Here is a 19,793-nt window from a genome sequence, read left to right on the forward strand (position 1 = left end):
ACGGCCACGGCGGTTCTCCGGGGCCTGGCCGCCTCCGCGGCATCTTGTGACAGCCTGCCACAATGGGGCGGCCACGTCGAGGGACAGCAAAAGAGACCAGATGACGGCAAGAATACTAAGAGCTGACGACAGGCTGGCTGTCAAGCTCTGGCCCCCTGGGACTTGATGTCCTGAGAGGAATTTCCAAACTGTAGCCGCTGAACCAAGGCTCCCCCTGGAGCTGCTTGGGGACTGGGGTCCCAGGATGGCTTTGTTTCTCAGCGGTCACCAAACGGCTGATGGGACGGAGGCCCGCCCACCGGGGCCCCGGCCGCTTTCCTTTCAGACCAGAGCATATGCCAGGCCCTCGCTCACCTGCAGGGTCACAGATCCACCCCTGCCCCCCTCAGGGCACAACCTATCCAAAGCCTCCCCACCTGAGGATTTCCAAGTTCCAACTTCTCCACGGAGCCTCCCTGAAATACTCCAAACCTGCCCCCACGTTTGACGGCTTAACTGCTTACCTTCAAAAGCACTGCCAAACATGGACTTGGCTCTCTAAGCTGATGTCAGAGTGGGGTTCCTATCCTACACCCCCATGTCTCCCTGAGAGACCACTACTGAGTCAGCCACCCCCTACGTACTCAGCAAGTATCTGCCTGTTCCTGTTGCCATTTTAATTACAGCCTTGCATGACAAAAATTGGGGTTTATTGTTCTATTCGAACTGGTTGGCAATGCCAAGAATGCAGACTTGTAAAGTCTCAATGCCAAAATTAGAAATACCCAGCAGCTTTTGGTGTTCAGGCCACTCAGCACAGAATTTCCCACATTCTGGGTTCTGACAGTAACAAGGGGGCAGCGTTATCGCTTCATCAAACTGAATGGAATCTAAAACAGCTCGTCCAGGGGGAAGAAAAGAGGCAACAGAGGGAGACAAACGGAAAGAGAGAGAGAAATGAGAAAAGCATCCTGACATAGACAGGAAGTGCCACTGGGCCAGGACTTGCTGAGCAACTGGCATGAACACTGAAAACGTACGATGGTTTCTGAGCACAGGTGGGCTGGGCATGCAACGGGCTCCCAAAGGAGACCCCAAAGTCAGCCGCCGCAACTGGGGTGAGAGCAGGAACGTGCACTAAAAATCCGACTGAGGGGCGCCTGGGTGGCTCAGTCTGTTAAGCGCTGCCTTCAGCTCAGGTCATGACCCTGGGGTCCTGGGATCGAGTCCTGTGTTGGGCTCCCTGCTCAGCAGGGAGTCTGCTTCTCCCTCTGCCCCTACCCCTGCTTGTGCTCTCTCTCTCTCTCTCAAATAAATAAAATCTTTAAAGAAAATAAATAAAAATCCAACTGAGTTTATTTCCTTTCCTCTGGTCCAGCACGGGATGGACCTACCCCAGGACCCTTGCCCCCACTCTCACCCGTTGGCACCTGCCGTGGCTGACACTGAAGCACAGCCTCTCGAAAGCCAGGCCTTTCCATCCGGGCAGCTGTTCTCACAGCCGGGCCAGGGTGGCTAACATTATTAGCGCACTTTCCATACAGGAACACTTTTATGGGCTTTAAAATAGACTCCTTTCCAAGATGCCACGGAGGGCGCAAGTCCTCAGTCCGGCCAGAGCCGCCGCGGGAAGAAGGGTGGCTCTGAGCTCGGAGGCCATACGGTGGCACTTCCCACATATGAGGAAACAGTGCCAGGCCAGGCGACTCTGGGCAGGCCAGCTGCCGTCCCTGTGGCTCGGTTTCTTCATCCGACAGAGGTGATGCTACCTGCCAGGTTCTTTACCAAGTAGCAAAGTCTCAAGGATTCATGGCCAGACCTCTGTTCTGTGACCAGGGGCCCTGTTCATACCCTGCCGTCACCACAGGTAATAACACTCTTTGGACGTGTGTGTCAACTCTTTGAAGTCTTTTCCAATCAACAGCAGATCAGAGCCAACGGTACAATCGAGGGGAGGAGAAAGGGAGAGAGTGAAGCCATGGCTGGGCTTCACTGCCTCCCCGAGTGCCGTCTGAGCGAGAACCCAGAGCCTGACTTTGCGACAGCTCTGCCTCCCCATTTTCCTCCTGACGCCTCCCTAGCACTCCTGCCACCAGCCACCGACGCTTTGGGTTTCTTCGTCATCATCATCATCTTTTCTTTTTTACAAAATCTAGAAACCACATCAAAGGATGATTAAAACAAAGCTGTAGACTGGGGGTTCCCTGCTATGGAGACAGATGGCAAACGCGTCAGTCGTCCACCGGAGGAACCACAACTCGGGGTGACCGGAGAAGCCAGCCAAGGCAGCGCACTGGGGCCTTCCCCTCCGCAGTGGCGCCATCCTCTGTCCCCTTCTTTCTCAGAGCCACAGGGCTTCCAGCCCTTCCTGGCCATCCAACCACAAGGACAAGAAGCCCGGGGGTCACTCTCACCCCCTCCTCACTCCAATTCTGTATTTAGTCAGTGCTGATGCTACCTCCTCAAATACCCTCAACTCTGTCCCCCCCACTCCCACTCACAGCCACCGTCTATGTCGCTGATGTGGATCATGCCCAGGGGCACCCGCCACCGCCTTCCTGTCTCGTCTCTCCGACTCTGATCCGTTTCTCCGCTGCCGGCAAGGTTACATTTTGAACACGTGATTTGGAGTGGGGTCCTCTTCAAAATCTCACCACTGCCTACAGAACAGGTGAACTCGGTATGGCTCTTAGGATCTGGCCTGTGGGCCACCGTCCCACACGGGTGTTACCGCCACACTTGGTGGACCCCAACCATCCAGAAACGCCAGGAGCTCGGCCACCTCTGCCCGGCACCCTTCTCTCAGCGGCTTTCTCTCTGCTCTCCCGGACAAAATCTCCCTCATCCTGCAGGGCCGGGCCAACTGTCCACAGTCTTCCCCGGCTCTCCAAGCATAAATTAATCACTTCCCCTTGAGGCCTCATAACACACGGCTCACACTTCCATTTTAAAAGCAATCATATGTTATAGGTAGTTGGTAATACCATCCTGCTTCCCCTGCTAGACTGCAAACCCGTCAAGGAAAGAGCAAATTTCTTACTCGTCCTGGCACAGAGTAGCATTCAATACACTTACGTGTTAGGTAGTCTTACAAAATGACAGTGAATTTACATTGTAAGGTCCGGTGGAATTCGCCAGAGCACGTGCAACTTTGTATGTTGCATATATTTTAACCAGTAGTAAAGTTACAAAACTCTCTTGGAACTCTTGATTTAACTTTTTAAAGATTTAATCAAGCCATTAACTTTTATCAGCATAGCTGGCTAATCGGTCACACAAAAGTTTTTATGTAGGGGCATATCAAAGAACATCCAATTCCCTAAGTGTCAATGGTTATTGACAGATTATTATCCGGTTTAGAAAATGGAAGCTAATGAATTTTATCCCATTCCTCAAAAGGACCTGTCTTTCGTTTTTGTTTTCGGACTGTATATGTTACTATAAGGTTTATATTGATGATTCTATGCTGTTAGAATCAACACTATAACCTGTGCTCTAAAAAAATTTCTGATTTCTGTCTCTATCTGCAATTTGTCAGGAAGGATAGAACAGATTGAAAATACCAAAAACAGTACGTTTACAAAGAGGGCAAGAAAGGAAAATTTTGCTCTTGATTTCATTTCTTTTTGTACTCTGAATGTGCTGACCATGTGCATGAGTTTCTTTCATGGAGAAAGAACTTGTTTGGCTGGTGGGTTTATAGGCTGTTTTTCTTTTTCTTTTTTTAATACTTCTTTGTATTAAAAAAAAAAATCTCGTAAATGTTATTTTCTGAAACTACATTTTGAAAATAGAACCTAGCTGTCAAACTCCAGAAAACAGTATCAGGTCACGTGTGTGGCTCACAGCCACCTACTTTGATCAGGTCAAGAGCCACCCTAACGCTTGCAATACTGGTGTCTCACTTTGTCTGTGATAAAGTATTAGAAATAAAATAGGAACTTTCTTTTCCTTTCCTTTTTTTTTTTTTTTTTTAAGTGAAAATGAGGTCCCTGGCTACAGATTAGATGCTAGTTATAAGGCAAAATTAATGTAATCAGATGGGACAAATTTACTTTAACATCATCTTAACCCAGGATCCTATTTCAAAACCCAAACTGAAAAGAATGGGAGCAATGGTAAGTCTGTAACATACCAGAGAAACAGTCGATTCTCCTGAAACCGAAGCCTTTTCAGCTGGCCAGACCTTAAATCCTATGTCAGTAACTATCTTTTTAATACTAATTAATTAAATAAAATGAAAAATTAAATGAAACTTGATCTGGGAGGACAAAGTTGAAGTGCCCATGGCACTGGGGACTTTGTGGGGTTTTCACTACATCAGGAAGTAATTACACAACATTTTCCAGAAGTGAAACAGTGAGTCTAACTGGAAAAAAATGTGGAAACATTTAGTTAGAACAGTAGAGCAAGGTATTAAAGACCTTTTAAGGGGTTAACTCTGAAGGAAAATATGCAAATAATTAGGTCTTTAAATATGTTTTTAATTACAATTCTAGGATAAAAGTCAGAGGTATAATGTGGCACTTGTGTGCTTTTCTTGAAAACCCCTTTCTTGCAAAGTGATGATTCTAATGTTCACGTCACCGTGAAGACCCAGCCTGACAACCGAGGATACTTCAGAGAATTTGCCGGCTTCCTTGATGACTTCTTCCTTGTACCCGAGGATGGCCACGGTCATGTGCTTTCTTCAACATTCACTGGCGAGATTTAACCCACAAACTTGGGTAGCAACACATGGTTTTCATCTTTAGAGTCAAAACTCATTCATGCCAATATCCTTCCCCAGTTCATATGAATATCAAGAGTTTCATGAAATCGATTTTACTGACTTCAGTTTGATTCCAGTTTTCAGCCGAACGTGGCTCTGTTTTCAATGTGCGTGTCTCACTGGGAACAATCCTGGGTTAGCTGTACCACACAATCTCTCCCTTGTGTTTTTGGCACATGTCATTCTACTGAAAATGAATTTTGTAAGGGCCAGAGACAGTTCGAATTGAATAGGGGTGAGTGGGGGAGGAAATTAAAAGCACAACGTACAATACTTTATAATCTCAATCTTTGACCAAAAAACCCCCAAAAGATGGCAAAGTGAACACACATTAATATAATGCTATACCGCAGCTCTCCAGCTATCACTGATTCAACAAATATTCACTGAGTGCCTGTCATGTGCCAGGGACCGTTCTAGGTGCTGAGCATGGCCTAGTGAATGGAACAGACAAAAATCCCAGTGCTGCTGGGGCTGCCATTCTAGCCCTGCTAGACCTGAGGCATGACTCTCAGGGCCTCTGATCCAAAAGTTCCACCATGCCTCACCAAATCCTCCCCAAGCAGGCAGGAAGAGAAAGTCCTCCCCGGAGTGAAGCTGCCTGGGGAGTCCCTTATTGCAATGGTGATCAGAGCTGGGCCTAGACTTAAAAAGCAGAACATATACAAGAAGCATACTGCAGACAGAACTGTGTCCCTGCAGAATCCTTATGTTGAAGCCCTATTTGGAGGAAGGAAGTAATTAAGGTTAAATGAGGTCGTAAGGGTAGGGCCCTGACCCTATAGGATTATTGTCCTTATAAGAGACACCAGAGCTCTTGCCTGCTCGCTCTTGGCCATGTGAGAACACAGTCAGAAGTTGGCCATCTGCAAGGCAGGAGGAAAGCTTTCACCAGAAACCAAACTGGCCAGTGCCTTGATCTTGGACTTCCCAACCTCCAGAACTGTGACAAAATGGTGCTTTTTATGGCAGCCTGAGCTCAGACAATATTACGTACCGCCATCCTCAAGAGACCTTCCAGTAACACTGCAGGGGGTTTGGGTTATACAAAACACATACATCCAGGAAGAAGCCATCTTATCCAGTAAGCAGCAAATGATTTCTGGACTTAATTTTTGATGTTTCCATTCAAATACCGCTACAAAAATATGAGATGAGGTCAGCTGAGCACTGTCTTGAACAATGACAATGAAGGCTATCCTCTGCTTCAGAAACTCCTCCATCAACCCAGACATATTCACGGCCCTCAGAACCCTCCCTTTCTTGCTTTAGCTTAAAGGAGATAAGTAAGCATTAAAAGAAATTAAACGAGCATTTTGCTACTCATCAGGCATAACCAAATGCCTTCTCTGGACTGGTGGTTCTAACACCCACTTAAGTTACAGAGCATTTTCTGCTAAAAGGGTCTCTGCAGAATATCCTGAAAGAGTGATAAACTGAATCGTATCACACCAACCTGGAATAATTTCACTAACTGAAGATACATACCCGAGGTATGTAAGGCTTCCCATTCAAAGAGTAACAAAACAATGTTTTAAAGATTGCTTTTCTAAAATTTTCAGCCACTAGTTGTCTGCCGTTTGTTTACCTGTTTTGTTTCACTAGGCATTCTGCAGCAAACAGTAGAACACCAAAGCTTAAGGACGTTTCACACAGAAAAAAGCCTTAAAGTTGGGAACGTTTTATTCCTTATCGTCTCTCTTTGAACAAACTAGGAAGAGACTGCCATTTTCGAGAAACAAAACACTGAGGTCTCAGTGTGGAACTCAGTTTGAGAACCACTGCTTTGAGTAAAAGGCTTTGGACAAGTAGTTATACCTACACCTGTAGAACGTTTGGGCCAAGGAATCTCTGACAAGTTCCAAGGTCTAAGAGGCACGGCGATGCCCAGAACAAGAGAAACTTCTTGGACTTGATAGAAAAGACAATGAACGCAGTGAGCCAACAGGGCCGGTTTCCCACGGCTCCACTTACAATTCATCTTGAATGTTGTCCGTTAGCTTGAAGAGCTGCTCCTGCCCTTCTGCCTGGCTCTCCGAGTATCGAGGAAGCAGCCCTTGGGGCCCACTGCAGCAGCGCGGCTTCCGAACCCTCTGGGCCTGAGTCCTGCACAGGGAAAGGCACACCAAGCAGGGAGGTTAAGCGTTATGGTTCAGAGGATCTCCCTTCCTCATCTGAAATAAAAAGCACTACGTCATACAAGGCATGCTCCAAATTTAGTGACCAGAACTATGCCACAGCATCACCTGTGAATGCACTAGGAGGGAGCCATTCGAGACTCTAGTTTTGTTCTGTTGTTGTTGTTTTGTTTTTTAAGATTTTATTTATTTATCTGAGAGGGAGAGTGAGAGAGCACGCGAGCACAGAGGGAGAGGGAGAAGCAGCCTCCCCGCCAAGCAGGGAACCCGACGCGGGGCTCGATCCCAGGACCCTGAGATCATGACCTGAGCCGAAGGCAGACACTCAACTGACTGAGCCACCCAGGTGCCCTGAGACTCCAGTTTTGACAAGAACCCTGTCTCTGCCATGTCCTGACTAGGCGACCATGGACAAGAGAGTTCGCTTCTTTGACGCCAGGTTCCAGTTTTCTCTGTAAAATGGGAGGAGGACACGTACCTCACAGGACAGCTCGTGGAGCCTGTGCTGGACAGGATGTGGGCTAGCCACCAGTGACGGCTCCTGTTGTTGTTATTACTGAGACTTCTACTTGGGAAAACCCCGCTTTTCTAGGAATCTTTAGGAGAGGTGCCTCTGGACTTGCAAGGGCCAGGAAGAACAGTGAGGGGGCCTGGGCATCTAGGAAGCACATGCCAGGCTTCTGGACTTCTGTTAGGAGGAGCTCAGTGCCTGGGCACAGAGCAAGGGACACAGGAATTCTGGGAGGGTGAGGAGAGGCTCCATGGACTGGGCCCAGGCCACAGTCTGGGATTCTGCAGCGGCTCTAACTCATGCCACTCGGCTGTCAGTTGCCCAAAGGAATCTGCTTTGCCATGGCTTTCAGGGTAGGCTGATGTTGTCTTTTTCCACAAACCATATACAGGGTAATTGATAAGTACTTTTCGGTGTTTTCCTAGAAACAGGAGTCCGTATTTGTCTTGGAAAGGCTGTGCATATTTCAGATGACTGATAAGAGTGTGCCGGGTCTGTCCTCAGCCTTGTACTCGCTGTACTTTTCATTATTTGTTCCTGGATTCCACTGAAGCAAAACATCCCTCTCTAGACACAGCTAACAGAGAGGAGTAAGGCTTGAATCAGCACTGAATCAGCACTTCAGAACCATGTACTAATGGCAATGTAGAGACTTACTTACAAAGGCACAGAAGTGCCCTAGTGGGCAAACAGGGGTAGTAATATGGACAGAAACAGCCAGAAACTTGCCACAGGCCACGCAATGAGGTAGCGGTGAAACTGGGACATTGCAAAGCACTCCTGGACCCGGGTCAACACTCTGCTCTGGGCCATGATGCATGAAGTCCCATACCTGGTTAATGTTTGGTATGTGCAAGAAAGCCAGAAAGCCAGTGATAAATTTTTAAAAGTTCAGGACTAAGGATGCCCTAGATACCACTAATTGAGCTCTTCAAGGGTGATGTAAAGAGACTGTTAAGAAGTTTCAATGATCTGTACTAAGGGAATGGGTAAAAAAATTTTTACTTACATCATGTATTCACATACTCCCACCACACATAGTCTCAATCTCTTCTTCAAGATTTAGGCCCTCTAAATATTGGCCTAAAGATTTAGTTGGCTCTCTACATGCTCATTATTGACTGAAGGTAGGGAGGGCAGTGTAAGGAGCTGCTGTAGGGCTACCAGTGGAGAAGCCGGTCAACTGCTGTTTGAGGGATGCCGGCTAAGCACGGGGAGGGAGCGTGGTACCCTTTCCCAGGCAGCAAAGCCCTGCTCTGGTTGCCTTGCCTGTGAGACAGCTACTGTCATTCCAAGCCCTGCCCAGGGCAGGCTAATGAAGGGTCCTTCTCCCAAGGCAAATATCCCCTACTATTCTGTCGCCCATGAAGTTCCTGGAAGAGGTTCAGGCTATTGGGGCAGAAGCCCAAAGGCCCCTCCAAGAGGAACATGACGGAGCCCATTCCCCACAGCTTGTCAATGTAAGGTTTCATCCTGATGCTTCTCACCACATCTTCCCAATCCACTGGGAGGTCTGTGGGCTCAACATCCATATATACCCCCATTCTAACTACTTCTCCATCTCTATCATAACTAACAAACGATCTCTGGATTTGTAATGGATTATTACAATAGTCTTGTAATTTATCCTATTTCCACCCTTGTGTGTTCTCCTCACAGCAACGAGAATGACGCTTTTAAAATACAAGTTAGATCAATTAGCCATGTGTCCAAAACACATTTGCTTCACATCCCACTTAGATAAAACATTTGTTTAATTGCTTGGCACCCCATCTGGAACATTCATGAAAAGGATTTTGTTTCATTCACTGCTATCCTGGGATCTAGAACAGTACCCAGTTCATGGTTGAAAAACAATAAACATTAGTTGAATAAACGAATGAATGCATTTGTGGGTGGGTGGGGGGCAGGCATAAGGGCCATTTTAACTATGGAACTCAAAAGTAAAGGGGTATACAAACTTTGGTGGAGAGTTTGAAGACCAGAGATTCTGAGCCTTGGAGGTCAATGAAGTTAAGGCAAAATGTGAACCAGCTAGAGTCATATCTTCCTGATAGAAAGATCAAGGGTGTGTTTATACCAGTCCACTGATCAAAACAAAGGAAGGGGCAGGAAAGGCACGGTCATGAAATTAATGTCTTTGCTAACACATGTATTTTCCTTAAAAGAAACAATCTTTTCATTAGTACCCAAAGTGGGAACAGCCTACTACCAATGAGAAGAAGACTTATTAAGAGACCTAAATCCCTCTGGTAGGATCCAAAGAAGCCAGAGAAGTCAAGGAAAGGAGGCTTGTTTCTGGACCTGAGCTCCTAGAAATGACATCTTGTAACAACTATAGAATAGTTGAGAACGTAAGTATGCCCCGTGTTATCACATTATCAAATAGCTGTCCGGTGCATACAGTTATTTCTTTATTCCATGGCATCCCTCAGGATCCTCCCCAAATTTCACTGACCCAACCTCACCTCCACTCCCAACACATCTCTGAAGTAAATGATAAGCACACCCAAACACCGGAGAACAGGAAAGTCGAGTAGCTCCCTTGTGCGTAAACACTGCCTATCTGTTTTTTTTTAGATTTTTTTTTTTTTAAAGATTTTATTTATTTATTTGACAGAGAGAGACACAGCAAGAGAGGGAACACAAGCAGGGGGGTGGGAGAGGGAGAAGCAGGCTTCCCGCTGAGCCGGGAGCCCGATGCGGGTCTCAATCCCAGGACGCCGGGATCATGACCTGAGCTGAAGGCAGATGCTTAAAAACTGAGCCACCCAGGTGCCCCTATCTGTTAAGTTTCTTATCTATCTTCCCCACAGGTTACAAAGTGTCTTCCCACTTCCAAGGTCTTCATTCTGTGACCAACCAATCATCAAGGAAGGCTGTGGCATTCAAGGCTCATTTCTCACATGGACATAGAAGAAGAAGAAGAGTTCAGCTTTGCCATGGAAGGAAACAGTCTCCCCATATAGTCTTGCAACTCTAGGGGCTGCCGGAAGGGGTGGTTCAGTGATATTCTTACTAGGAGCACAAACGGGTTAAAGGAATTCCTCCCAGAATCCCCTATTGCTTCATTGCTGTTGAAAAACTATCCTTTCTTCTCCAAAACTCACCTAAAATTTTAACTTCTAAAGCCCAAGTTGGAGGCTGCAGGGTGGGGTGTGTGTATGTGTGTGTGTGCACTTAAAATCACTGTGTGTGAATAAATCTGGTACCAAACTTAATCAAGTAATTATAAACAAAAAACCACAAGCTAGTGTTTTCAAACCTTGTAAGCCAGAAAAAACTTTAAAATGATCTTCTCCAGTGCAGGCCACTGAGTGATGGAATGGTTTTCTCCATCTGTTGACGGCACTCTAAATTCAAATAACCCTTTGGAACCAGTGTGGCTGTAGGTAATAGCAATCCTGTTTGTTCATCCGCTGCGACTCAGGAACGCGGCATGTCTATTTCTGAGTGACAGTTCTTAAGTCGCTTTCCTGTATTCATGTTTCCTGGGAGGCTATGAGCACCTGGAAGGAAAGGACTCTATTCTCTTGTAAACTGCGCTTTAGGACTAGGCTCATCATTACCCTCAGTTCAAGGCCCACTGTCATCATTGGCCTTTTCTTTATTTTAAATGGTATAATAAACATCTGTGAAACCACCAACCCCAACACAAAAATGCCGTCACTGACCATAACCTGAATCTCTCTGTGTGGTCCTCTGCCGTTCCCTCCCGCCCCCCGTTCCTCCTCCACCTAAGACAGCCACTATTCTAAATCTTGTCCTTATCATTCCTTTGCGTCTCTTCTTCCTGTGGCCTTATTACATCTCAACGTATGCTCTGGTATAGTCTCATTATATTCTTTGGTTTTAGTTGTTTTAGTCTTTTGAAAAAGGATGTCACTGCCTCCTTATTTTTGGGGACTTACTTCTTCCTTTTAAGTCATATGCTGCTAAGATTCAGCCATTCTTTTGTGTGCATCTATAATCCATTTATCGTACCTGCTTATTACTATCATTTCATTGTATGGATATACGATCATTCATCTGTTTTCCTGTAGATGGTACATAGATTGTTTCCAGGTTTTGCTATTACAAACAGGCTGCTATGAACATTCCTATAAATTGTCTCCTGGTGAATGGAGGCAAGAGTTGCTTTGGATATATATATATATTTAGGAGGTATTTGCTGGATCACCAAGCATGAATGTTCACCTAACAAGATGGATGATTTAAATTGTTTTCAAATTTACACTCCCACCAACAATGCATCTAAGAGAGCCTCGCAATCTATATCCTTTCCTACACTTAGGACAGCACTGGTCCAATAACAGCCGCTGGTCACACACGGCTACTGAGCAACTGGAATGTTGCTAGTGTGACCAAGGAACTGAATTTTTAAAATGTAATTTAAAGGGGCGCCTGGGTGGCTCAGTTGTTGGGCGTCTGCCTTGGGCTCAGGTCGTGATCCCAGGGTCTTGGGATTGGCCCGCATCGGGCTCCCTGCTCGGCAGGGGGCCTGCTTCTCCCTCTCCCACCCCCTTTGCTTGTGTTCCCTCTCTCGTTGTGTCTCTCTCTGTCAAATAAATAAATAAAATCTTTTTAAAAAATGTAATTTAAATTAATTTAAATTTAAACTGCATGTTAAACAGTACTGGTCTAAATTCTCAAGTTTTTGCTGCTCAAATGGATATAAAATGGGCATCCTGTTGTCTTTTTTTTTTTTTTTTTAAGATTTTATTTATTTATTTGAGAGACAGAGTTCAAGAAAGAGCAGGTGTGGGGGAGGCAGAGGGAGAAGGAGAAGCAGACTCCCCACTGAGCAGAGAGCCCAATGCAGAGCTCGATCCCAGGACCCTGAGACCATGACCTGAGCCGAAGGCAGACACTCAACCGACTGAGCCACCGAGGCGCCCCTCCTGTTGTTTTCTTCTCATCACCACCTTTCCTTTTCAACCTAAAGGATGATGGTGCCCATTACAAGAAATGGAGTGGCCGTGGAGCCTTGCTTGTGGATACCAGAGACGAAGGGTCAACTTCTCAGGTATGCTGGCCCACCACTGTTGGGCCATCCTCTGGCCTCCCGGCTTGCCTTGCTCCCTCTCCCTTGATCACCTTCCCTGTCAGGATGTGCTGCTTCTTGGGCAGGGTCTTGGCACCATGGCCCTGGGGGTAGTGGATCCTCCATTACACAAGAGGTGGCAAAACTCGGCCCACTCACCTCTCATGAGTTGACAGTGTCTCTTACTAACACTTGACATAAAAGATGGTTTAAAACATGAGTCTGTTTAGTGCATATGCAGCAACTCTGCCTCCACAAACCTTTGTTTAGCCAAAGGTCTGTGGTGTATTTAATTGCTGCCAGCTGGGGGTTTGTCGGCCATTTTAAGCTCTCAGCTGCTGCGGTTTATAAATTTCACAGTGTATAGAAAGAAGCAGGCCTTCCACTCAACCAGCTAATCCAAAATGTCAGCACCAAATGAACTTGAGCTTTGAACTCCATGAAAATGTCAGAGAGTCGGCTGTGCGGCACGGACAAGCCTTCCCCCAGGGAAGGGGCTGCTGATACAGTGGCTGATACACAGCAGATATCCACCCCGTGAGCGTGATCAATACAGAATAGGTCTGCATCTGGTCACTGCTATCTGACATACACTGGAGGCCCCAAACCAAAGATGAGGATAATGAAAACAATTCACGTCACGTTCTTTAAGCAACAATAAACCCAAACAAGGTGACACCAGGAGATCTAACCAATTCCACTTGGGTTGATCTTGCCTTTCAGCCCGAGGGTCAACAGTTGGCCAGCCATTATTTGTTCTTCGCTTATATGATGAGTAACTATGTCATAGCTCTATTAGTTGAAGACAGATGCTGTACACACAGGCCCGTACCCTGTACAGCTTAAGTTAAGCTATTAGTCAGTTGAGAAATTTGTCATGGCCAATGTCTATCAACCAAGGGAGGTTCAAAAACAATCAGTAAATGAGGGGAAAGTGTATGTGTCAAACACGTGACTTCCTACTACAATGGAATGTTTATTCGCCTGATGACTGCCATCTTCCTCAGGGGCTGTGTGTACTGACCCCAACAGAGTGATGGATTGTGCCTGCATTTACTTTATGTGTGTGTCCAAGACTTTTGTTTCAATTAAGTATCTTACAGATATATAGTGTGCTCAACTGAGCACAAACAGTTAAGCTCAGAACAGAAGGTCAACCCAGACTATCTCTTCAAATACTGTTAATGGATGACAGCTACAAGATACCAGGATTCTCAACTGAATGGTTCAACCAAACATTTGTCAGTTCTCTAAAAGGACTCAACAGTCTGTCTAAACAATACTCTGCACTGGAGTGTACAAACTGGTTAAAACTGCCCCCGATACCCACTGTGGTAGAGTGTCTGGAAGTTCAGGAAAGCCCACCACACCATGGGTTCCATCTTATCCCTGACCTCTAGCCCTCTCGTCCCTACCGTCCCCACTTCCAACGACTAAGTGGGAAAGCATTTTTCCTCCACAGATTTTACTCCTTTCAGTGGAAACTGTAATCAGAGGAGATTCCACGAGAGGATGAAAGCCTCTAAAGCTTGGCTCAGTTTACATGAGAAATTCTTCCCCAGAGTTCCATGACAAACAGAAATACACTTTCTAGAACCCACTCAGAGACAGCATTCAATCCATTGGTTTAATAATAACTGCTGAGCTCTGGCCGCACTAAACCTTGAACCCAGAAAATTGCACCAAATATTTGCTACGACAATTTGGATTTTGAACACACGAAAAAATAGGTTGGGCAGAATGAAACCGAGGATCCAATCTAAGGCAGCCAGAAAAACGAGCTTGCTCAGAGCCTTGCGAATGGTGTGTGTCCGCCTCTACCCCCATGTCCCCACTCCATGTAATGACTTTTCCTGAGCTATCACATGCATAGGCCAGCGCCAGGCCTTTGGGAAGACAATCAAGTTTCCAGGGACCCTGCTGGAATCTAACGTAGAAGATAAACAAAAGCAAGCAATTCTAATGTGGCGGGGCGGTTGGGGGGGGGGGGAGGGCATCGGGGGAGAGGCCAGGCTGCCTGGTTGGAACCCCAGTTCCACCACTTACAAATTGTGACCTATGGCAAGTTGTGTAACCTCTTGGGGCCTTGGTTTCCTCATCTGTAAAATGGGGATGATAATAATGAGGTTGTTGTGAGGAGTAAATAATGCATCTAAGCGCTCATAACAGTGCCTGGTATGTGATAGGCAATCAACGAAATGCTGCCTATGATGGTGATGGTGAAGAGGATGTACCTGTGGAGAGTGCCATGGGTACACAAGGCGGGCCCTTACTTAGCTTAGGTTGCCAAAGCCGGGATGGACTATGGTCCAACAGCCAGTCTTCCTCACTTAGTTTTCTTATTGGGGAAACTGCTTCAGACAGAAATATTTCCCTTTTCCTTCCGCTTTCTTGTTAACATTCTACTTCCTTCTCTCTAGAGTTCTGAAGTTGTATGTGTAACACACAAAATCTGCATTGTATTGTCACAATTGAAAAATGTGGGAAAGATGCTGATTCATGAAATCGTTAGCAACTATATTCCTATTGCTGTTAAGTTTTCAGTAATTTGACATCCTGCAGTGGGGACAACATTTCCTGGGCTGGGCTTTCTCCCATCAGTGGGATTCGCACCTGACTTGTTTATAGGGGTCAAGGCTTCCTATAACCCAACACATGTTTTGGGGACCCCTTAACATTGCAACTGTGACAGCTGGTAGGACTCATGCCAATAGATACGCCTACTGGGATTTAACCTCTAAGAACAACGCTACTTGAAAGTCCCCCCCCCAACCCCCCCGTCCGAGGCAACTAACTGCCTTGGGGGTGAGCCTACCTGTTCATGAGGCTGGGGGAGGGGCAAAGCTGGCTGGCTTCATTAAGAATTCCAATCAAGTGGATAATGTTATAGTGAGATAATGGCCTGATAGCCTGCATTTCCTAAAATGCCTTTCTGTATGCATTCAGGGGTTGCTTTGCTTTTTTTTTTTTTTTTTTAAATAGTAGACAACTTATAAAGTGGTATGCAACTTTCAACATCATTACAAAAATGAGGTATTTGACCAACACAAGCTTCGTTTGTGTTCTAAACACAGCGTTCTGAATCAGAATGCAGTGCTTACAGGAATCTCTCAAGCCACAGGCAAATTCCTTGCTAACCTGTCACCTCAAATGTCAATCCTAAAATATTTCACCTGGGCCAAAGCACACAATCCTGGTAAACTTGATTTTGTGGCTATTAAATGCAAATGCTAAGGATAACAAGCTGATTAAACAAAATAAACCAGATCTTTTCAGACTGATTTCTGGCAAATGATTACTAATTTCCTTCTTTTATCTTTATATTATCTACCTTCTCCCCAAAGTTGATCTCTTTTAAGAGAGAGATGAAATTTAGGTGGTATAGAGAAGAACATAAGGCTTTGAAAAAAGACAAACACAGACTGAAATCCCAGTCCATTCACTTATTAGCTGAGTGATCTTGAATAAGTTACTAGATTGCTGGCAGCCTCAGTTTATCAATAAATTGGAATACGATACTTACTTGGTTGGCTGATAATGTGAGATAATTAACATATGGAAAGTACACAGCACAGTGCCTGGCACACAGTAGGTGCCAGGGTGTCTCCCTCTCCCCTGCCCTTATTCAGAATGCTTGGGTGTTTATTCAATGGAAAATACCAAAATGCACAACTTTTAAAATTGAGATTTAAAATTTAAGCCCAAAAAACACTACGGAAACACGACTTACTGACTACGTACGAATGACTCAGAAGCAGTACATCAAATGTTCGGATGCGCCGGAGTGTGCACTCACCTGGCCTACCCCATCCACCCCGTGTGCTTCACGAACTGTCCTTAAAGAGCTGGAGCTAATCCACCCCGCAGCTCATTAAATTGCACCAAATGGCAAACTCTGACAATTGGAATGGGGAGTTTTAGAACATTGCCATTAATAAAATTCATCATAAGAGAGGTTTTTAAAAGACAGTTTTAGTGGCACAACACTTACCCTAAATGACGTTTGTAAGATAACCTGAATACACCTGAAACCGGAGCTGCCCTGAAGAGGGGCTGCGGATGTGCCCTCAGCATCACCCACCCCCCGCCCACGGCCTCCCCACTCTTGTGCGAAGGGCCTCCCTCGTGACCACAGCAGAGCAGGTATGGGGTGCTGCAGCCCACCAAGGGGCTGCTTGTGATTTTCAAGACCACCCGTTCATCCAGGCTGGAAGTTCTATACGACCTTCTACCGTCGGGCAGAGCATGGGGGAGGGGGAGCGTGGAAAAGGAGAAAGAGGGAATGCGAGAAGATGCCTCAAAAATGGACCAGACACAAGATTAACCAATAACTGCCACAAGAATCAAAGTTTCCCCACGGCTTCCACACTCCCGGGGATAAAAAGGCTCTGCTTCCGGCCCTGAGTGTAGCCTGGAGGTGGTAGAGTGTCACACTGAGACCCTGGGAGGGTGACACCACCCCCCCCCTTGGCAGCCACCAACCTCTTCCAGGGAGGGGGCTCGCATTCTGAAGCCAGCCGTGGCCTGGAGCGCGAGCTAAGCGCTGAGCAGGAGCGACGTGGAACCAGGGTTTTCTGTCCTGCGCGCTGCCGTACCCCAGCCCCTAGTACAGCCTCTGGCACAGGCAGACTCATGGATGGACAGACCGATGGCCCCAAGACTGTGTTAGCACCGGCGCAGGCCGAGCTACTGAGGCCAAGGGAGGGGGGGGGGGTCTAAGCCCCGACAACGGAGAAAGGCGGGGACTTGGTGACAACCCAGGAACCCCTGGAGCGCAAGCACGCAAGGGCCCGTCAGAAAGTTACTGCCTCGGTGGCGTTCTCCCAGGGAGCCACTGGACAGCTGCCTGGTGGCCTCGGGGGACCGTGCACCATGCGCACTTTTCCAGCAGAGGGAAAGAGCGGGGCCTGGCACTCTGGGAGCTGCTCAGAGGCCCAGTCTCATCTAGTCTGGACACTTAGCGCTGACACAGCTCAGAACCTTCCAGCCAAGGTGACCGATTCTCTGCACTAGTTCAAATTCCAGGGAGAACGTTCTTCAGAGACTTTTTAACGTATGGCTTTCATAAGCTCAGTCCCAAGTTTTAGTCTCTTTTGACCTAGAACCAGAAAGGAATCGACCAGTCACCCACTCCTCCTCATCTTCCTGCTGACCAGCTCGTGCTTTTTTGTTTGTCATCAAATTGAACCTGCGGCTGAGCCTTCTCAGAAGCCAGGGCCACCTCCAGTCAAATCTGCCCCTCTACCAACAAGAGACGGCACTTTCTCTTTGAACTGTGTCCGACTGGCTCTGGCCCATCCTTCTGGTAGCCTCAAGAATATCTCGGATTTTTCAGGCAAAAGAAGAGATTTTTCTTGTTCTGGCTCTTGCCACAGCGGCTGGGTATAAAGCCAGATCAGGAATAAGGCAAGGAGAACATTCACGTGTCTGAGTGGGGAGTGGGTTCTGTGGTGTCCTTCCTCTTTGGACAGGAAGGAAGCAGGACACAAGCTAGCAGCTCCGTGATACCCTTCGGGGCCTCTATAAAAGCTGCGTGTCTGCCTGGTGCCGTGACGTTCAAGTCGGTGACAAAAGATTGCTCCTTATTTGGCGATAAGAAGGTCACACTGCCTTATAATTAAGTGCTGCCAGTGTGAACATGAATGGGACTGATTGCCATAGTCCCACAACCCTTGGCAAACTGGTTTGTTTGGTCTGGACAGCAAACAACATTCCACACTACTGGATTTTTTTTCTCCCAGATCCCCTGCGGCCCCATCACCCCCCAAACCTTTTTTTTTTTTAAAAAATTACAATCTGTTCTGCTTTCTCAAGTTACATTCTGTAAATAATAAGCAACACTGATGAAATGCAAAAAGCTGAAAATTTGTAAAGCAGAAAGATCTGCAGTGTGTCCCACATCTGTGTCACATTAAACACTGCACTCAACAGATCTGTGGATTCCTGTCTAATCAGCGCACGAGGGTGACGTGGGCCAGAAGGGCTCTTGTCCCACAGGCCACAGCAGGGTTGAGGGCCACTGGAGGCAGGCAAGGAGGGGCAGGGGCTGGTACCAGGAGGCGGGTGTGCCAAGCTCACAATGCAGACAACACATGGTTGCCGGCGGCCTGGGTTTGGGCACATGTGCGTTAGAGACGGCTGTGGTTAGGTCATGGGGGAACAAGCACTCGGACCCCTCCTTCATGGTCCTCAATGCCACTGAAGCTAGGCCCATGGCGGTTAACCTAAATAACATGTTTTAATGACAAAATGTCTCATTTGAAGGGGTTGGCTCCATATACATTAAAATGACTACAAAATAAAAATAGAACAGAAGGAAACCAATTAATGTCCATTTGGTAAAATGCTTAGAGGCTACCAGGGATGATAGTTGTCATGCCAAGCAAAATCTGACCCCATCTTTATTTCTTAAGCATCTCTCTCTCTCTCTCTCTCACACACAGACACACGCATAAGCACAGGCACTCATGCTCCCATTTAAGAAAAACTGGCACACATGAGAGAGAAATTGGCATGTTTTAAACTTGTGGCATCGTGTTGAGTCCCTGAATGATTATAAGGCTCCGTGTTGGAAAAAACCAGATTCAGACTCAACAACGAGTCTTTACAGAGAGGAGCATAAAGAGCCTCTAAGGATACTCCAAGGAAAAACAGTGTACTGCCACCTCAACCAGCTCTCTTACCTCCATATTTTCCCCATCAACCTTACGTGAGAGACACCAACACTAAAGACGGCTGGGCCACCACGGTCCACACTGTGTCCCCACAGCTGCATTTATTGTGCTGACTATACATGGGGCATGCTAATTTCACAACATTCTTATAGAGGTTTTTAAATTAGTATTCCATTTCGGGCGCCTGGGTGGCTCAGTTGGTTAAGCGACTGCCTTCGGCTCAGGCCATGATCCTGGAGTCCCGGGATCGAGTCCCACGTCGGGCTCCCTGCTCGGCAGGGAGTCTGCTTCTCCCTCTGACCCTCCTCCCTCTCGTGCTCTCTCTCTCATTCTCTCTCTCGCAAAAAAAAAAAAAAAAAAAAAAATTTATATAAGAAAAAAATTAGTATTCCATTTCATGGAGGAGAAAATCGTGCCTTAGAGAGATTATCAAGATTGCTCAAGGTCAGTCAGTTGGTAAGTGGCAAAGCCAGACTTGATCTTGGGTCTGATTCTCTTGGACTTGGTAAACTTATAATCAGCATGAATGCTGATGAAAATCTCTTTAGTAAATACTCTGACCCATCACTGTGTTGGGCGTTCTGGAGATCCTAGAGGGATACCAGTGAAGGCAGAAGCATGACCTCAGGTAGCTTATAGTCCAGTTGGGAAGGTAAGCCTGACATCCTTTAAGTGG

The 19,793-nt window shown here is 46.6% G+C and overlaps 1 protein-coding gene across 7 annotated transcripts in view; it reads right to left on the bottom strand.

Moving 5' to 3' along the window:
- VPS13D (vacuolar protein sorting 13 homolog D) overlaps positions 1-19,793 on the bottom strand; it is a 243,911-nt gene that overhangs the window by 3,606 nt on the left and 220,512 nt on the right. For all 7 annotated transcript variants that reach the window (XM_035019759.1, XM_035019765.1, XM_035019764.1 and 4 more), the window contains one exon: positions 6,725-6,856. In XM_035019759.1, coding sequence (XP_034875650.1) covers positions 6,725-6,856 — 132 coding nt within the window. The remainder of the gene's footprint in view (positions 1-6,724; positions 6,857-19,793) is intronic.

This window comes from Mirounga leonina, unplaced genomic scaffold (genome assembly GCF_011800145.1).
Source record: "Mirounga leonina isolate KUSES-001 unplaced genomic scaffold, KU_Mleo_1.0 Mir_173, whole genome shotgun sequence".
Classification (NCBI taxonomy): domain Eukaryota; kingdom Metazoa; phylum Chordata; class Mammalia; order Carnivora; family Phocidae; genus Mirounga; species Mirounga leonina.